This window comes from Empidonax traillii, unplaced genomic scaffold (genome assembly GCF_003031625.1).
Source record: "Empidonax traillii isolate 1590-97213 ecotype Southwest subspecies unplaced genomic scaffold, ASM303162v1 scaffold299:size639221, whole genome shotgun sequence".
NCBI lineage: Eukaryota > Metazoa > Chordata > Aves > Passeriformes > Tyrannidae > Empidonax > Empidonax traillii.
Window position 1 is genome coordinate 44,896 of NW_020955492.1, and position 19,696 is coordinate 64,591.

The following is a 19,696-nucleotide window of genomic DNA, read 5'->3' on the forward strand; positions in this document are numbered from 1 at the left end:
CTAGGGCAGCCCCGTGACCTCACAGGAAACTGCTACCCTTCAACTGCCGCAGCTTTCTGGGCCTTGGACACCAGTAAAATCAAAATCCCAGTCCTGACGCCTGTAGGCTCTTCGCTGTGAGGGTGGTGAGGCCCTAGCACAGTTTGCCCAGAGAAGCTGTGGCTGCCCCGTCCCCGCCAGTGTTCAAGGCCAGGCTGGACAGGGCTTAGAGCAACCTGGCCTAGAGGGGCTTTAAGGCTCCTGCCAACCCCCACCATCATATGATTCTATGATTAACCTATTTCTTCCTCTTTAAACTTAAAACCAGCAGTTTTAGTTACTTTATGCGTGCAGCTAAGTGCTCTCACACACAGCATAGACCAACCACCCTCCCACCCTGCTCCCTCCCCACTCACCTCCAGGACAGCCATATGGACACAGCAGTGTTTGCACTTTATATAAACCTTGCCATATTCCCCATGACTTCAGCATACAAAAGATAAAGTAAAAAAAAAAAAAAAAAATTGTTCCAGCACAAGCTTCCCCACAGCATGAGCATCACACAACTTGCAGAAAGCCCCTTGTTTATCCCTGTGTTGCAGTAGAAGCTCTAGAATACCTCTCTTCTCCCCATAGCAACAAAATAAAACAGCTTAAAAAAGAAAAAGTGAAAAGTGACATTCAATGAATACACCAGCATTTAAATTAAGGCAGAATAAATAACTGTTCTACATCAGTGATGGGTGTTTTCAGATGGGTACTGGAGCCTGGAACAGCACTGCTGGCCACCCTTTGCTGTGCGCTATCCTGTGCTCCACGCGCTCCTACAGTTGTGTTGGTGTGTCATAGTCAAGTCAAGCACATGGTGTGAAAGACACCCCCCACCCCAAGCAGGGTTCAGCCATAGAGTTATTTTTATTTTTCCAAGCAATTCAGCCTCTTCCTTTGATCTGGGATATTCCTCCCACACATTGGCTACTCCATAACAGCCTCCTTGGTGCTTCAGCAGCATCCTAATTCACCCAGAAAGATGATCCACTCGCCTTAGGGAGGGACTGGCTGGCATGAAAGGCCCCAGCGCAGTTCAGGAATTGCAGACCTGCAGCTGCCTTTGGAGTAATAACTAGTGAACAGTTTTCCCTCAGCCCAGCTCAGTCCAGAATAAGTGGCTTAAGTGACAAAGTCTACTTAAAGGAAGGAAGCCAATATTCATGGCTGTGTGAAGAATTCCCTTCTCTATTGAGTAGGTGGGGAAAGCAGTTGGACAGAGCTGCTGCACAGCTCCCCAACAAAAACAAAAAGGAAAAACAAAAGGGGAAAAAGGTGGCCAGTTACAGGGACGTGGCTGTTGATGTGAATGATGGCACATACCTCAACCATGAATACAACCACAGGGTGAATATAATTCTGCCAGGTAGCACAAGACACTCAGGGGAAAAACCATAATCAGTGTCCCACTTTCCCTGCCAGGGGAACAGTCCTGACAGGGAAACATTTGTGGGAAATCCACCAAACAGCAAAAGTTAAGAGCTCTGTTCCATCCCAGCCAGTTAGTGTGTTAGTCCCTATTTCCTTAAGCTATGAACAAAGGACAAAATTCTCTCAAAAAACCAAACCAAACAAACAAAACAAAACAAAACAAAACAAAACCAAAACAAACAAAAAAACCCCCACCAAACCCAAAACAAAACAACCAAAACAACAACAACAAAGAAGAAACCAACATAAAACCCATTAATTTAAAATCTGGCTTCTCAAAGCCTTTGTAAAATTTAGATGTCCTCTTCACTTGGTGCATAAGAAAATCCTAAAAATGCATCTGAGGCACTGGAGCTGCTGGCTGCTAGGTCAGGTGTGCGGGTGATGGAGGCAGAGATTGCTTCTTGGGTGAACTCTGGATCAAAGTGTCGCAGATCAGCTGGACCAGCCTAAGCCAAGGAGGAGAGACACTGTCATTTTGAGTAAGCAGAACCCAGCCACTTGTATTCAAACAGTCCAACACAGCTGCTCTTCCAGAAGAGCCATCAGCACTGCATTTACAGTTCCTAACCCATACCTCAACATCCTCTGTCAGCATGAGGCACCTGCAGAGTGTCTCTTTTGTACTCCTATATATAACAGATGACAGAAACACCCACTTACCACATTGGGGTTGAATGGAGGGGTAATCCTCTTGTGGTACAAATCATCCCAGTTTATTGGGCTGAAGAATATATGGTTCTTTATCTCAAGCTGCATAGAAAGCAGGGGGGAAATGTCAGACTTCTGTCAACTCTCCTTTTCCAGTACCTGCCAGCTGGTCTCACAGCATTAAGGAGTTGAAGCAAGACTTGGAGTTACCACATACCTATGTCTGCAAATTCTTAATACATGAGGGTCACATTCCAGTTATCCCTTGAAGGGAAATGACCCATCACACATTGGTATCCTTCGCTTGCTACCACACCTTTCCCTTTGGAAATCCAAGACAACCTCATACGCCCCTTTTAGGAGGCTGGAGGAACACACTGCGTGGAAAGCTTTATCCAGTGCAGTGGTGTTATAAAAGAAAGACTCAGTATAAAGCTTTCCCATCTGTTCTCCCTCCTGATCATAGTGGAGGCCACCTACAAAGTCTGTTTTGGCACCCAGCCTCCTCTTCTGGTCCTTGTGGAGGAGTCCCTGAAGGATGTCACAAGCTGCCACTGTCTTGGTTCCTTGGATCTGGAGTGGCTTGTGCAGAATGTTGTCATACATCTGAGACACATCCCGGCTGTAAAAAGGAGGCTGATTTGAAAGAGAGGAGAAACAGCCAGGTAAAGCATGAACTACCATAAGGAACCACACGTTGCAGATCAAAAATGACATCTGCTGTGAGTAGATGAGGGAGACCTGCCAACCTCTGCTCAAAAGTACAATGTCTGATTAAACCAGGTCATCTAATTCAGGATTTAGTCATCTATCGGGTATCATGTGAACACCAGACCAACCTCACACCACAGGTCTTGAAAATAAGTTCTCTACCGTGTAAAGTAAAAGAGACCATTTCTAAACTTACCAGTCCAAACAGCATTTCATAAAGGACAGCTCCTAGACACCACCAGTCTACTGTCCTGTCGTAGGGTTGCTTCTTTAGCACCTCAGGAGCCAGGTACTGGGAAGTCAGAAGCAAACATTTGAGTCAAGCTATAAAGAACAGCTTTGCCCCTGTAAGTCACAAATCTGGCTGTAGCTCAAGCTGAGCAAATGCATTAGGAAGCATACAGGTGCATTTCCTACTATGATCTAATATATTCTCCACTTGCTTTGGGGCAATGGGGTTGAAAGACACCTATCAAAGCCCCCAGTGTACTTCCAGGCTACCGAGGGTTCTCTTGCTATAGAGGACTTGGACAAGGATTTGCCACCCATCACAATTCAACTAGTAAACCTGTCCTGCACTGACAAATCACATCCCTTAGAGGTTCCTGTGGTTTTGAAAAAGCTGCTGTTTTCAGTCCTGACAAGTCTGTCCAAAACAGCAAACCTACCACTAACCACCATCAGGAGGCAATGGGCAAGAATTTGAGGAGTCTGCAGAATAAACAGCCTCCCACAGAATCATCTCTGTGTACCTTCAGGTTCTGTCTCAAACAGGAAGATGCCAACATACACCATAACTAGAAAACAAAGCTCAGACATTCCTGTTTGGTTCATGCTGTGCTATTGCATAAGAGGCTCTCAGATGAAAGCAGAGGGAAATTCCTGAGCTTGAATACTGTTCACAGACCCTCCTTCAAGCTGTCTGGGAAGAGCAGCAGGACAGGTGTATTACCTGGGCTGAAGTGCTACCAAAATCCCCAGCTCAGTAAGAAGAAAGAAAAAAGCCTCCAAGAAGCCAAACTGGAAATAGGTTTTCACAAAAACTAGTTGGGGCACATTGGAGAAAAGATATTTCCTCCCTTCTGAGCAATGTTCACACTCCAGAGGGGAGCCTAGTCCTCTCCTCTGCACAGGGCATTTTGCAACTCATGCATACCAAGTACACATAGGAGAGCACAGTAAGGTCGGGTGCATGTCAGTTGCAGCAGGCTCCTTGTTTTGCAGCTCCAGGGTGTTGGAGCAGGTAAACGGCCTGCTCGCAGGCTCCCAGGGTCAAGGTTGCCTCCAAAGACAACTGCAGTTTCACAAGTCTGGACATTTCCAAGTGCAGGGATCCCTGCCCCTGATAGCACAGCAATTTCAGAGTTTAGCTGGTACAGAAAAAAACATCTCTGATGGGTAGGGAAGGCCTTACTTGAACTCCAGTTTCAGGCCAACAACCTCAAAGAGCCCAAGGTGGTTTAATTTAGAGTCCATGTTTTGAGATGCCACATAAGCCCAAGACCCTGAGCAGCAAGTCATAGCAAAGCCCCAACATATGCTGTACCTCAGGAGTGCCGCAAAAAGTAGAAGTTGTCTCCTCTTGTTCCATCCCTTCTTTGCACAGTCCGAAGTCTGTCAATACTATGTGTCCCTAAAGAAGAGAGAAATTTCAGCTTCACTCAATCTTCTTTGAGAGGAGACAGGGTTTCCAAGTATTTGCCTTCATATTGCATCTCATGGGGGTTTTAGTTCCCCACTGCTCATCTCTCTCCCCTCCCTCCCTTATGGACATCCTATAGCACAAGTACAGGAGCCTATAAAGAAAGTAGAGTCTAGATTTTTTTTTTTTCATTTTTATTTGTCTACAACTTGATAATTATGAAGAAATCCAGCACTTCTGTACTTTTCTGCTGCTTTATCCCAGAGACGGTTTAATAGTGCTCACCATCAGAGTCTCACCAGAGTAGCAGCAGCGACCTGTTCTTCACACCCCTGATCCCTGCCGACAGATAAGGTCCCAGCTTTTGTGAATGAGCCCAGCCCCACAAGTGTGCAGTTCTGCAGAGGGCAGGCTGAGTCCCCCTTCCAGGATCTGCACAGAAGTGCAGTGGGGCAGATACACAAAATCCATGCCCTCTGTTTATAGTTCTGATGCTTTTAAAGCCAGAAGGAAAGTAGCCCAATATACCTGGCAATCCAGGAGAATGTTCTCAGGTTTTAGGTCTCTGCAAGACAAAAGGTGCTGTTTGAGCAGATTTGGCCAGATACTTAGAAAACGTGGATCTGAAACAGCATTAGCTAAGAACAGGAACTAACAAAGTCTCCCAGTCCAGGCCTTCTTGGAGTTCAGATTCTCATCAACATACACACATGCAAACATCGAAAGGCTGCTGTCATACAGGATCAGGTGTTAGCTTGTATGTCTGTACCTAAGTTGTTGAGCAATGATTTCTCACTTACTGATCCAGGTTTTTATATTTTTACACTTAAACATTCTTTCTCCTTCCCACTATCAGTCTGAGAGTATTTATTGCCCATCAGGTCCTATAGCGACAGGATCCCTCTTGAAAGTTTAAAAGGGCCAGCAGCACTTAGTCAGTCTTGTCTAGGGTAGGAGATTCTTCAGCTATTTCAGTCCTGAATATATTGCTGGGCCCTGTAAAGCTCTTTCCCTCCCCAGCACTGACACTACCTTGGTGGGCACACTTGGTGGCCCTGCCCTCCTCAGCAGGACACGTCTTACCTGTAAATGATGTTTAAGGAATGCAGGTACCCAATTGCACTGGCAACTTCTGCAGCATAGAACCGGGCCCGGGGTTCACGGAAACAGCGCTCCCTTTGCAAGTGGAAGAAGAGCTACAGCCAGATGAAAGGGTTGGTCATTTTTCTAAATAACTAAAGGCTATCTGGAGCAAGGCTGAAAGCCAGCTACTCAAGTGAAAACTTCTTTGCAGCAAGTAGCACTCAAATAACATCAAATGAGCCCAAACCAAGCCACTTTAAGCAACCCAAACACCTTCCTACAAATTGCTTCCTTTGTTCTACCCTTCATTCCCAAAAATAAATAAGTAATTCTCTGAAAAACATCATCTGCTGATCTAGTTAAGCTCCTAGTTTAGTACAGCCCACATACTAGGGTAGCATGGCCATAAGATGCGATACATACATAGAGCTGAACACAAGATCCACAACCTGAACTCTATTTGGGCAAGATATCCATATTAACAATATCTCCCAGACAGTTTCAGATAGAACAGAAAGACAGCTGAAAAAAAGGGAAGCTTCTACAGCACAGAAAAATTCTATAAAATTGTGCTGGCATCACCCAATCACTAGACACAGATCCAGAGCTAGCCCACAGGTGGGTTTTGCCTAAAGCTCACTAACAGCAGTATTTCCTGTATTCTCCATAGGATTTTAAAACATCCCTAACACACACTTTTCTCAGCATCCTTCCTTTAGGAACCATCTGACTCAGGTCCTAGCCAGCAAGATCTTCACTCAGTTTACAGGTGAGGTAATGCCAGGCGTTCCCGGCTGCTCCTTTCCAGCGGTCAAAGCAGCATTATACCTCAACATGATTATCCTTTAAAAAGAAACAGTTTTAGGCAATAAAGCAGCATGTTTGAGAAGGACCAAAAAGGATGAAAATGAAGCCTTTAAGTGCACTCACCTCTCCTCCATTTACATAGTCAAGCACAAAGTAAAGCTTCTCCGAGGTCTGGAAGGAGTAATGGAGTCCCACAAGGAAGGGGTGCTTGACATTTTTCAGGAGCACATTGCGTTCCGCCATGATGTGATTTTGCTATCAAAAAGCAGACAAGGCAGTAGGGTTTCAGGCAAGGGTCCAGCCCAGCCTATCATAGGGCCTCACTGCTGTTTTCAAGACAGGTGGAGGCTGGGAGCCCAAGAGGGTCATTTCTAGCCCCAGAAAGGGAACCACTCCCTGCTATCTGACCCATTTAATCTCTGTTCTTCATGTTCCTATGGCACAGAGAAGTCCATGTCTAACCTGCAAATTGCCTACATGAATGACAGCCACCAGGTATCCCAATTGCATTACCAGAATAGCTCATACACTGACCATTATTTGCAGAAATAGCCAAAGAAAGCAAACATACCTCCTTTTTCTTAAGGATGGTTTTCTTATGTAAGACTTTCACTGCATAAAAAGTCCCATCACACTTGCGTTTGGCCAGGAGAACCTGCAACACAAGGTCCCGGTCATAGGTTTCAGCCTCGCCTTCTGTCTTTTTGTTAGTTTTTCCTCCTTAGCTCAGTAGTCTTGTGCATGATTATACAAAAAGAACTGCTCCGGAAGGTCAGGTACAAAGTTTTAAAGACAGCTCCAGACCTGTGAATTGTCATCACTTTCTCATTGCTAGAAAAGAGCACGCCACACCTCCACATACATTACTTAGACACCCAATAGAAAAGAGCTTTGGAGCATTTGGGGACAGTTCCATTTAAAGGGAATCTGGGCTGTCTCCCAGGTACAGGTTTGTCCGGAGTTCTTTTGCTGCCTGAACAATTCTGAAGCTCATTTTGAATCAAGCACTGCTCCTTATCATCACCACCCTGAGCATAAAGCACCTCATACTTCAGCCCTTAAAGAGATGGAAGGACAGCTCAGAGTAAGAATGGACTATGAAGACCCTGTCTCAGGGCTTCCCTAGTCTCAGCCACACTCAGGCCAAACACCTCATGAGACATGCAAAGGACACAGCTAGGAACTCCTTTAGCAAAATATTTGGTTTCCAAGCTACAGTCCACCCGTACAAACCCACTTACTTTTCCAAAGCTTCCTTTGCCAATAACCTTCAGAAAGTCAAAGTCTGTTGGCTTGGCACTGTTAGGCAAGAATGAAACAAGTTAATGTTTCTGGGAGAGAAACAGGCAACAGCAACACTACCATCAAAGCAGAATTCCTGCCTGGAAAGATGAATATTTGTGAAAGGGATTAAAGGGCACTGGATGGGTAACCCTTACTCTCAGCCAGCTCGGGATTCACACTGTGTATGTCAGTGCACCCAGCACAGCATGAGCAGTCCCTCAGCAACCCACATGCTGAAAACAGTAGCAAGTGAAAGCACCTGTTAAGAAAAAGGGACACCTTTAGGGGGTACACTTTTTCTAGAGAAAGATAGTCAGGGAGCCAGCAGTTACAAAGAAGATCTTCCCTCACTGTCTCTCAAGAGAGATGGGACAAGGGGCTGCAGATATGGACAGGAAAGGATGATTATGATAACAAGAACCAGCTACAGCTTAATGTCTTGAAAGCTGGTGCACTGGTGACACACATGGTGTTAAAGGCCAAGTAATGTAGTTGTTAGGACTTTTGCAGATACCATCTACATGAGACGCATTCCCCTGCCAGACCTCTTCACACTCCACACTCTACCTGGCTTTGCAGGGAGCTTACTTGGGGTTAGCAGAAGGTCCAAGGTTGATGTTGTCAGTTGGTGTTGAAGGCTAGACAAGATAACAATAATGTTAGTCATAAGGACCATGCTGCAGGTTGTACTGTCCCTTCCTCAATACAGCATCCCTCACACTGAGCCATTGATAAACACCCATCAGCAAGAGACACAGTACTTGTTTTGGCAAGCTTTTAACTAAGGCCACATTAAGTGGCCTTATGCACATCCAGCTCCACAGAACTACCTCCTCCCTCTTCCCAGTGACAAGGAGTACACACACACATGCTCTTCCTCCTCTTCCTGCTCCCCAGGAATCTTCCTCTCCCCAAACTCAGGGAGCATTATGTCCTGTCCAAAAGGCTATACAGGTCCTCTCTGCTCTTCTTTTATTCCACCCAGCATCACCCACAGGGTCAAGGCAGCAGTATAAGATTTCCAGTAGGCTAACACAGGCTCTCCTGCTTGTTTTTCATCTAAAGACACCACCCCCAGAAGTGAGGATTTGCTGGTTCAGAGCCCTGATCTCACCTGGGTGCTTTTGTCTGGGCTCCGAGAACGATCCATTAAAAAAGCAACTCGTTCAGCACTTGGAAAAAGAAAAGCAAGCCAGTGTTGAAAACAAAATCCAAGAGAGAAACATCTTCACACCATTAACTTGCCAGGGAGCAGCACAGACCCTGGTGTGTGCACCCCTCCATCATAAGAAGGCTTAGCTGAGTTCCCCAGCTACTCCCTCGGTAGCACTGCTACTCCCAGGAGATGGGGGTGTACACACTGCAGGGGAGGTAGTGAACACTGGGAGGCTACTGGGAGCAGATTAGGGAAAAAAGGTTCATGGCTGCACGAGCAGATAAATACCACAGTTAGCCCTTGACTTGAAATAGCAGAAAATGGTCAGAACACCAACATGTGAAGACCAGCACAGCCCAGCAGGGCCAGGTGAAGTTACAGTCCTCCTAGCCATGATCAGACTCCTCTCAAGGCAGGTGCAGCCCCCCACCCCACTGCACAGTGACGCTGCAGTACTCAGCCCTGCAACCCAGTGAGTGTCCCCACAGGGCAGCCAGGAGAGTCCAGCTGGCTCCAACCACCACATGCCATCAGGATGGCAGCTGCCAGAGGCCATTCTCCCTAGACCAGGTCAGAGGGGGCAGCTCAGGGCTGTTTACTCTGCAGGGAAGAGGAGCTCAGCATGGCAGCCAGAGCTGGCTTGGTAAGCACAGGACTTATCTACCTAGTGCAACTACTGCTGGGGCTGGAAAACCTGGACTTGAACACTTGATGATTCAGATCCACCCTGATGAAGCATCACTGGGGATGGGTGGGTCCCCCCACCCTAGGGATTCCCCCCTTTGGTTTAGAGGGTTCCCCCATGTTCCTTTCAAAAGCCAGAATTGAGGAGATTACAAACAAAACAAGCAGCTCTGTTCCCTTCTCCCCTGCCCCAGAGAGCTGACCCCCACTAAGCCCCACCAAGCTCTCATACACCACAGGGAAGCCCTGAAGGCTCTTGTCCCCACAGCCACCCTCTGCCCTACCACTCCCAAAGAGAGGGCCCAAAGAACCCACCAGCCTCCCCACATCTCACCTGTGTGTGCTCCCTCTCTGTGCCCCCACCCGCCACCAGGCACAGACCCCCAGTCATCCCCAAGCCCCCTCCTGCGCAGCCAGGCTGCCCACGGCAGGAGATGCCAGGCAGCAGCGGATGCTGGCGGCTGTCCCTGAGCACTGCCCATATCTGCCCGGTGCCAGCCAGCTCCATTCACCACCCAGCCAGCGCAGGGGTTATCGGGCTGAGCTGTTAAAGGGCTCTCATCCCACTGGAAGTATTTCATACTCACTATGAGCAGAGCCTGGAGCCGGAGGCCTTGATGGTTTGCCCTATCCTCTCCCGGCCGTGCTTGATGAGTTCTGTGAGGAAAGTTGGAGCACCGAAGCCGATTAGCTGGCAGTGTGATCACAAGTGCACAGAGGCACATTTGTTCTTCACTGACCTTGCTCTTCTCTCCACAGCCACCCTCCTCCCCCTTCCACTCACATACCAAAATAACCAGGAAATTATAAGAACCAGGACATCTTCCCTCCCGGCCCCACCAGGAGCCCGCAATAGCTCACAGGACAGGGATAAGTGCCACAAAATGGACACCCCCTCTCACAGCACAGGGGACTCAGGCTAGAGCACCACTGTCAAGCTCTCCTGAGCCATCCCTGGGTCCCCAGGGGGGACAAGGAGAGTTCCCACAAGGACGACGTTGTACTGGGATACGTCACGTGCTTGGCACATCCACTGTCCCTTTCATTCAGGACTCTGCAAGTAATTAGGGACATGAATGAAACCTTTCAGATCCTTGCAGGAGGTAAGCCAGCACACACACATCACAGTGAGTGATTTGCTCAAGGACACGTAGCCAGTGCCAGAAGCTGGGATTCCCACAACAGAGCATCCCTGCTCCTCAGCTGTGTGGGCAGTTGCCACCACTTATCTTCATCACCTCTCTCTTCACATAGAGGCAGTCCCAAGCCTGCTCCCTGCTGCACAGGCTGAGCCAGAGAGAAGCCCAAGAAGTGCAACCTATACAGAAGAGTTCCTTGTTTTGCTTAGGAGTAGATAGCAAAATTATTTCAAGACTGAGTTTTGCTCCTTAGTTCTGTCACTAGAGGGAAAGGAAGACTCAAAATATTCACAGAAACATACACTGCCCTGTCCCTCTAAAAAGAAGGGGTTTTATAGACTCAGGCAAGTTGTCATCTTGGAATAGCTCCTCAACAGACCAAGGAACCAGCAACACCAACCACCAGAGTCCCTTTCCCTGGGCAAGAAGTTTGTAGGACAAGTTTTGAGGCAAATACAAGCCCATTGAAGAACCCTTCCTGCGTGGATCTTTGGGTCTGCTAGGCAGAGGGAACTATGTGCTATTGAGAGCCACTGAACTGGCCCCGAAAGCAGGTCTGGGATCTGGGTGCAGCTCTGATAAGGAGCCAAAAAACTAAGCTGTGGGTTTAGAGTTTCTGAATGGATAAGAAAGGGAAAGCAGGAATTTAAAGCAAAACCAATAAATCATGCAGTGAGAGAGTTTACAACACCAGGTTGGTCTGAGCGCCTGACCTTGTCTGTACTTTGTCCTGCAGCAGGTACAAGGGCCTGTCCCAGCTGGCATCCACAAGCCAGGACAGGATGCAGGCAGTACCCTGATCTGCAGACAGATCAAGGCCCATTTCCTCCCACTGGGCATAGTCCTTCTTTCCCTAACAGTCTGGCTCTCCCTGACTCGTGGAGGTCTGCTGAAGGTCATCCAACGCCTGCATCAGGGTGCATCTGTCCCACAGTCTGCGAGCCAGCCTGGTCAGATATCATGGCTGCAGCAGAGGAAAAGCTGTGTTTGGAGCAGGCAACACTCACTCAGGGCTCAAGGCCAGGGAGAAGGTTGGCACAGGGGATGGCCAGGGCACATAGGTGTGTGTGGACAAGCCTCAAGCTGCACTGGCAGCAATAGGTAGAGGAGTGAAGGCTCCCATCGCCTGCTGCTCAGTAGCCTTTTGCCAGAGCCACCCAACCTATAACCTCGCTCCCCCTCCACACGTCACTGCCATTCATCAGCAGATACAGCCTGTTTCCTCCTAATCTGAGCCGCCACAAGCTTGGGTTTGGATCCAGGGTCAGCTTGCTGCCACTGTTCCTATGCCAGACTCCAGGGAAAATACGCAGACGCAGACGGAGATGTTGCGGCTTGGGCATCTTGGAGAGCACACAGCCAAGCCACAGAAACAAATCCATTTGCCTTGGAGGTATTTACTACGAGTACAAGTTCCTGACTTGCTTCTAGGGGTTTGGACAAGCCAGTTCTGTCAAGGTCTCCACAGCTTGCAAGTAGGCAAGAACCTCTTCCAGCCTGGCAGCCCATGCATGCTTTCTTCCATCAGCCCTGTTCTGCTCCACTACTTCTTTGCTGGAAGTAAAGCCACTCAACAAGTCCCTGCTGACCAAGGGCAGTGTTTTCCAACAAAGCATTTTCATTAAATGGACTTGCTCTGAGACTAGAGCCTGTGCACTGAAGTACTACACACATTTTTAGGATATGTATATCCCCATCCCATATCACTTTTTGTTCAGGTTCAGAGCCACCTTTCCCAGCCCAAGTTCACCTTCAAAGCCAGGTTAGTTTGTGATCTAAATCTCCGAAGCAGTCAAGCAGGCTTTTCCTTATCGCTAACAAACCCTACTCCCCTTAAAGCACAAAGATTTCCTGAGCGCACACACACTGAACAACAGAACCAGAAATAGGTCACGAAAATACACTGGAATCTTTGGTTATACATGCCTGGCTGCATCCCTCCTTGTGCCTGCTAGTGCAGCAGGGATGCTCCAGGCACAGTCAGGACCACAGAGAGCATCAGCAAGCAAATCCAGGAGTTTCCCAATATGATGTGACTGTTCCACACCAGGAACACAAACCCCTGGACCCCCACACCAGGAACACAAACTCCTGGACCCCACTCCCCCCTCCTCAAAGAACCCCCACTCCTGGCCAGAGCAATCCTCCAGGCAGCAGGAACCCACTCACACAACATAGAGCTGCTACTTACAAGTTGAAGCAGTTACTGCAGCTAAATCTCCCCCCACCACACATCCCTCAGCAACATACGTTTTCTTCCCAGCACAGCACAAGCAGCTCCCTCTCCCTTGCACGGTTCTGGCAGTGGTGACCCACATTCCCATGCTAGCCCAGCATTATTTGCTACAAACACATTACTAATGCAACGCATACCTTGCACAGAGAGGCAACCTCACAGATTCGTCATCTGTGAGCCTCCCACCCTCCTCCCGGATGGCACTGCTCTCGTCAGCCTTTCCTACCTAACCCAGATTGCAAACCCCTCCAAGCAAGTCCTTTATCTTCTCCCGCTCTGGGAAGGGCTGGCTGCCAGCATGGAGAGACAAGGAGGAATGGCAGACTGTCACTGGGACAGCAGGTGATGTTTTGGAGGAAGCACAGAGTTTGGAGGGGGCACCTAAGGCAGCCCACAACTTCCACCCAGCACAGGGGCTGCTTGCAGCTAAAGGGGAGAGATGCCCCAGTTTCATCTCAGAGAAGGAGCACAGAAGAAGGATTCCTGCAAACACATGCTTTTACTGGGGAGAAAAAAAAGGCTCAAGTTTTCCCCTGCCACAGATCTAAGAGATAGCTGCAAGCCAGCACTGAACTCCACTTTCATTCCCATTGAGACACTATAGTTGTACACAGCAAGTCCAGGAGCAGGTTAGGAAAGACTTGAAAGCACTTCTCTGCACTCAAGGAAGCTTTCTTAGCCATCTGCTGCAAAGCTCCTGGCTTGCCCAATTTTCTCTTACAGATCCTCTTCCCTACACCCCAGGGATACTGCAAACCAGTGCAGGAACCCAGCCAAGTAGCCCTGGCTCTGGGCAAGCTGGACAAACAGCTCTCGAGATTTTAAAGGAAAACTACATGCAAAACTTAAAGAAAACAGCAGGTAGCTAAAGCTTGCAGCACTTTGCAAAAAATAATCCCTTGAAAATAAAAAACAAAGCATCAAACATACCTGGGAGCATATCTACCAATGGAGGCTGAGTCCTGAAGCATGCCAAGCAGTGAGTGCTGAGACCCACCATTTCCCACACTTCCCATCCTTGCACTAGCCCACCCAGATTGCCCTGGCAGACCAGGAGGAGCCCAAAGCTCTTTCTTAAAACCCAGATGGGAATAGGCTTTTTTTCCCACAGCAGTCCATTTAGCCCCTGAACACAGCCATCCTCAGTGTTATCATACTACCACTGCTGCCTCCAGGCAGCTCTTTAAAGTGAGCAGGAAAAGCTGACCAGCTGCAAAGATGAAGAAACACCTGCTAGCTATACCTAAGAAGTGAGAATTTAGATTTGGGATAGTTTTGGATGGGGAGGGAGAGCTGCAGATGGTGGGTAGGAGCAAATTACATCCTGGCAGGCAGCTCAGGTGTTCTGAATAATTTTTTACATGTTGGTAAGCTTGAAATCTGTCCACTGTCCTGTAGTTTGGAGGAAGGTCAAAACTGTCATTTGGTTCAGGTCAAACCCAGAAGAAGCTGCTCCTTTCGGTGTCATGTGTGGCTGCAGCCAGGGAAGCAAGGCTGGTATTAACTGCAGACATAAACACCCGAGGAGGGGAAGCCTGGTGATTTGAGACAGCAGAGACTAAGCTCTGAGCAAAAGGAGACCTGGGAGAAGGGATGTGTCTTCTCTCTCTTCATTAAAAATAAAGCAGTGGCTTTTTGCTTCTGTTGTAGTTTCCTATAGAATCTTCCTGTAGAAAAGCAGTTTATAGAGTGAGTTCAGTGGTGGATGCAAGGAGGTAAAGGCAAGCATGTGGGCAGAATTCCCTGGGGGAAGCAGAGGGGCTGGCCACCATGGGACAGGTCCCTCATGCTGGACTACAGCTACTAGGCAGAAATCATCTGGAACAGATTATGTGCTTGTTGCCATGTGTAATGAGGGAGGGGAAGCAGCATGTTGCTTGAATTATTGTTCTCTCTCAGGTCGAAGCCTGGTTTTTTTGCTTAGCCAACACCCTCAAGCTATCAGCATTGTCAACTTTTAAGAGTATCTACTAATATGTTTTTCTTTTCTCCAGTTTTTCCTTCACTTCAAGTGGAGGAAGAAGAGGAAGCGGAAGGATCCTCTAAGGAAAAGTTTTTACTGCTAAAATGCATAAAATGCCTAACCTGATGACAGATACTGACAAGCAAAGCGATGTTGGGTTGGTTTTGTCCATCCCACCTGTGCTGTTTGTGAGGGTCACTGACACTCAAGGGCTGTGCATGCACTGGGTGTCACTCAGGGCCAGGCATGTGATGCAAAGCTGCCTCCATTGCACACAAACACCTCCTGGATTCCCTGCATGTCCCATGGGAGCTGGGCTCCATGCAGCCCTTGCTGGGCAGGGTGAGCCCTGGCAAAGGGCTGTGGCGTGAGCCCAAGTGGAGCCCACCAGGAAGGTGTACAACAGGGCTCTGCCCTCTGCCAGCTGCTCCGCAGCCCAACACCAGCAGGAGACTTCCATGGGGAAGCCTTCTCCATGCCCTATCCATCCCCAGGGCTTAGTGACACTGTACCAGCCAGGAGCATTACCCTTTGTCTTGCCCAGAGCAGTGGAGGAGGGCTCCATCCAGGCCACAGACATAAGCCAACTGGAAGAGGGGCAGGAGCTCAGCTGCCAGCACAGGGTGTCCTCAGGAAGCAGAGCACGCAGATGTTTCTCCTCCTGCAAATGTGAAGGGCACAGGGGTAAGTGCAGAAACAAGCCTTCAGGTACAGCACTGGCTGCTCACCAGCTCTGGGACACTGGGACAGCTCCCTGACACTTGTCTGGCCAGCACTCATCCGGCACTCAGTCTGGTGGAGATCACCAGAGTGCTCTGCCACTGCTCCAGTGGCAAATTGCTTTGGGACTGGCAGATGGAGAGCAGTGGAAGAGAGCTAGGTGATCCTGGTTGGCTGTTTGGCTTCTGTACAACAGAAGAAATTCACACTAAAACTGTTAAATTCACACATCTTGACTCTTCTTAGGAAAGGATTTTGAGTTTTGATGAGGAGTTAAGACCAAATTAATTCTCCTTGTACCCAGGGTGACTGCCCTGACACCAGTGGCTCCCTGGCACAGGAGAAGACATTCTCTGGAAGCACAAGGATCCAGGGCCAACCAGGAAATCCTACTACCCAGTAGTGCAGGTCCCCACCTGGGAACCTGGGAATTCAACATCAGATGCCACCAGATTCCTGGAGAAGCTGCAAACAGCTTTGCCCTGCAGAGCCCTGTGACTTTCCCTGTAGTGGTGTCCTGGGAAAACATGTTGTCCCCATGATGGTGGACAGGAGGGGGACAGGTAGGTGTGAACAGATTCCAGCCCACCTGGGCAGCCCTCCCCATGTGTAAGAGATGAAACTTTCCCGTGTTACCTGCCTTGTGTGCCCATAGCCAGCCACAGCCTGCAGCAGCTCTCACCCCTCGCCCAGCATTGCCCCTTGCCCATGTCAGCGCCATGCTGAAAGGGCTGCTGGATGGGGGAGTGTTTGTAGGTCACACACATCACACAGGCACGTGTCCCTACAGGTGCTACTGGCGTGACCATGCCCCCTTACACCAGGACTGACCTTGGCCCATTCTCCTGCCCAGAACCTGCATGCTCCTAAACAAAATTAAACAATTGTAATGAAACTGGAGACCTGTTGATGTCAGGGCTGGTTTTTGTGAGCGTTGTTGGTCTTCTGCGCCAGGCTGCTGTTTCCCTGCCCTCCAGAGAGCAGGTAGTGCCAGGACTTGAGTTCAGAGGTGAGGAGCAGCTCTCAGGCATTTTAACCCCTTCTGTGCACATCTCCTGACAGGCCATGGAGGGGACAAGCCCTGGCCACAGAAAGGGGATTTTTTTCAGTTGCACTGGCACAGCTCAGAGCCTCTGGATTTTGCCTTTACTTGGAAACATTTTCTTTTCCCCCAAGGAAGGAAAGCTATCTTTGCTTCTCCAAGCCCTGTAAGGGGTCAAGGGCTGCATGGTCCTTCCCTGGCTGAGTTTGGTCCTCCCATCGGGACCATCCCTGGCTGGTGCCACTCACTCTGGGGAAGCCACATTTGCAGCTTCTCTGAGGCAGGACATGTCCAGTGGAAAACAGGACCAACCCCTTATCTCTTCCCAAAGAGAAATACCTCCCTCTCTCTCTCTAATAATATTTTTATGCTATTTTACAGGGTAAAGTAATCCTAATTTCCCTATCTAGTAATATCCATAACCACAATCATGAAAGTATCACTAAAGAGGAACCACACAGTCCTGAGCAATCAGAATTGCAGGGAAGGTTCAGGTAAAACTAAAACAAATATTTCTCTAGAGAGCACAAAGCAAGTTTCCATGGACCTGCAGTGAAAGGTGACCTAAAATGTTTGGCTACTCAGTTACCTCTGCTGAGTAAGGGCTAGCATAGGATTGTATGGGATGGGATAGGATAGAGTAGCATGGGATAGAGACAGGATTTTCTTTAAAACCTCAGAGCCTATTTCTTCATTTTAAGGATGATTTATTAAAGACTAAATAGACTATTGGTGACCACTGCCGGTGTTTAAACTATTTCTTTCTTTTTCTACCTCTCTATATTTTTCTTTCAGCTTCAAAAAAACAGGGCTTTGCCTCAGGTTTTGCCTTTAATTTTGCCAGAGAATCCCACAAGGGTGCTGGGATGTTTCCCATGTTTTGGAGAAAGGAACCAAGAGGAGACTACTGGGGATCAGGTTTTTATTCCAAAAGGCAGTTAAAGTGGGTTTGAGCAACTCTTGCAACATTTTGTCCCTCTGCTTCTACAAATATTAACATGTCAGAATATTACTGACCTCTTGTAAAGCCTTTACATCTTCTGAGGAATAAATTCCAGAGTTTATTATTGCCATTAAATTAATTGGCTGAGACTTTTTTGTTCCTAAGTGCCTTTTAAGTGTGGGCACCACCTGAATGAACAAATTACATGCAGTTGGAAGCAGCCTGACTGTAAGCAACCCTTCCTGGCCAGCCTTGTCCTTGGGGAAGGTGCAACTTCTGCTTGTTGTCCTCTCCTCTCCTCCCCAGCAGCACTTCAGGACACATTACAGTTTGTGCTTTAGAGCCTTTCTTAAAAAAACCCACAAACCCCCGAATCTGTTTTCTGGGTGAGTGCCTCTTTTCCCCTGCAGCACAGGTCAGTCTGATGGAGGGCACACACTCAGGACCACCACCATACCTCAAACCCTGAATGTGACCAGCCTGGGGGGACAAGGGTAGAGAGGCAGGTTTCTGGCTTGATTGAGCAGGGCTTAGCAGCTTGGAGACAGCTCGGGGAGCTGCGCTGCCCAAAACCAGGCCCCTCTGGCACAGCGCTGGGTTCATCAGAAAAGATTGTGGGTGCAGCGTTCCTGGAAACACCCCTCTCCCCAGTTCCATCCCTATTCCTGAAAGTGGCCACCTCCAGCTCCACGCCATGGGACGTGTTTTCACCCCTTTTTATCCACATGCAAATCCTGGGAAGTAATTGCTGGAGACTGACTCCAGCAGAGCTATGTATACTGAATCTGGTGGACAGCCCAATCCAAACTGGGCTCAAGGCATTTTCAAGACCATGTGCCCCTCTACAAGAGCAGCAAAGCTATGCTGAAATCTGCTGAGCCTGTCTCTGTTCCCCTGCTCTGACACCTAGCAGGAACAGCCAGAGGGGGTTTTGGGAACGCCCTGTTAGAAGGCTACTGGACACAGCACCCCTGAGCTTCGCCAGGCCCAACCCCAGAGACTCACACAGCCTGGGATACCACAGTCAACACAACCTGAAATTTCTGGTGCAAACCTCACCATTCTAGTGCTGCTTGCAAATGCCTGTGCAGGCCCAAAACTCCTTTCCCTGTGCAGGTGGCTCAAGGACATGGGGACACACAGAGTCAGTCACCAGCTACCTCTTCTGATCTACCGGCTCTTGAAATCACCCTGGTCAGAAACACTCATGGGTGCTCCCCGTGGACCTCACCCAGGTGAGCTGATATGGGGCTGCATGGACAAGCAGGGTGATGGAAGTTTCCTGGAGGAGGCACAGTTAATGCCAGAAATCTTTTCACATAGTACAGTACTTGCAGAAGGAGCAAGGAGGCTGCTTGTCTCCTCTCTGGATTTCTCCACAGCTGGGAAATCCCACCTCGCTGCTGGAAATCAACCCTTCACCACTTCCAGCTGCTGGCCCCAAGCAGCAGCTCTCCCACAAGCCAGCCAGGTTCCTGGCAGTAAGGGCCAAATCCTTCACAAAACTTTCTGCTTCTCCCAGAAGAGTTCAGGAACTCATTAGAGGAAGGAAAAGTCTCAGTCATCCCAGAGAAAGCAAATGGGCATTACCTGCAGAGAGTGAGGCGTGGGGAACAGGGCTCCTGGGATCCAGCAGCAGGGCAGGCAGGCACTGCCACACTCCCGCTGTGGGAAGCAGCATGTACTGCTCTTCTTCCAGTTGTTTTTATTTTGGCAATTCAGCCTGAAGGTCGAAGAAAAAGTCCAAAGGAGTGGCTTGTGGCAGGCAGTAAATGATTACCCTGGACCTCTCTCAAAGGGGATCGAGGCACAGGGAGCTACGGTGGGAGAGGAAAATCCCTCCTTGGGGGGATTAGAGGGCAGCTCACTGGCAGGGAAGTGCAAAGGGTCAGAACAAAGTGCTCTGTTCGCCGCAGGCTGTGCCAGGTCACATGCCAGGTCCTAGCAGAGGTAATGAGGCATGTGTCACCTCCCAAATGCCTGCAAGACCTCCTGGATTTGGACATGACCTGTTGCCAACACACCACCAATCCATGGAGCTTGCCAGCCAGGAAGGAGGAGGGCGAGGTGGAGCCCTGTCCTCCAGCAGCACTGCGTCCGGAGCAGGCCATGCAGGGACTTACGAGCTTGGGTTGTGAGGTGCAACAGCAACAGTCCTACAATTTTCCTTCTGCTTC

At 48.9% G+C, this 19,696-nt stretch overlaps 1 protein-coding gene across 6 annotated transcripts; it reads right to left on the minus strand.

Annotated features, from left to right (window-relative positions):
• Nucleotides 1-420: 420 nt before the first annotated feature.
• SGK2 (SGK2, serine/threonine kinase 2) lies at nucleotides 421-19,366 on the minus strand. Of its 6 annotated transcripts, XM_027890835.1 has the most exons (15): nucleotides 19,110-19,366; nucleotides 15,343-15,475; nucleotides 10,064-10,133; nucleotides 8,751-8,808; nucleotides 8,225-8,274; nucleotides 7,594-7,651; nucleotides 6,924-7,007; nucleotides 6,476-6,607; nucleotides 5,546-5,658; nucleotides 4,991-5,027; nucleotides 4,367-4,453; nucleotides 3,017-3,112; nucleotides 2,590-2,745; nucleotides 2,122-2,211; nucleotides 421-1,907 (listed from the first exon to the last, which is right to left on the minus strand). In XM_027890835.1, the coding sequence occupies exons 2-15, from the start codon at nucleotides 15,392-15,394 to the stop codon at nucleotides 1,752-1,754; spliced, it is 1,239 nt and encodes a 412-aa protein (XP_027746636.1). In that variant the 5' UTR covers nucleotides 15,395-15,475; nucleotides 19,110-19,366; the 3' UTR covers nucleotides 421-1,751. The 6 variants fall into 6 exon arrangements, with proteins under 6 accessions (XP_027746636.1, XP_027746637.1, XP_027746634.1 ...); XM_027890836.1 differs by lacking the exons at nucleotides 15,343-15,475; nucleotides 19,110-19,366 and adding an exon at nucleotides 14,992-15,291; XM_027890833.1 differs by lacking the exons at nucleotides 15,343-15,475; nucleotides 19,110-19,366 and adding an exon at nucleotides 12,866-14,850.
• Between the last annotated feature and the right edge of the window lie 330 nt (nucleotides 19,367-19,696).

What these genes read in the sequence shown, in the direction of transcription:
- SGK2 (XM_027890833.1), bottom strand. Translation starts at nt 12,986, where the DNA reads ATGCGTTGCATTAGTAATGTGTTTGTAGCAAATAATGCTGGGCTAGCA. An exon ending in TCCTTAAACATCATTTACAG is followed by an intron (nt 5,028 to 5,545) that starts GTAAGACGTGTC and finishes TTTGTCTTGCAG; the next exon opens with AGACCTAAAACCTGAGAACA. An exon ending in ATGAAATGCTGTTTGGACTG is followed by an intron (nt 2,746 to 3,016) that starts GTAAGTTTAGAA and finishes CTTTCAAATCAG; the next exon opens with CCTCCTTTTTACAGCCGGGA.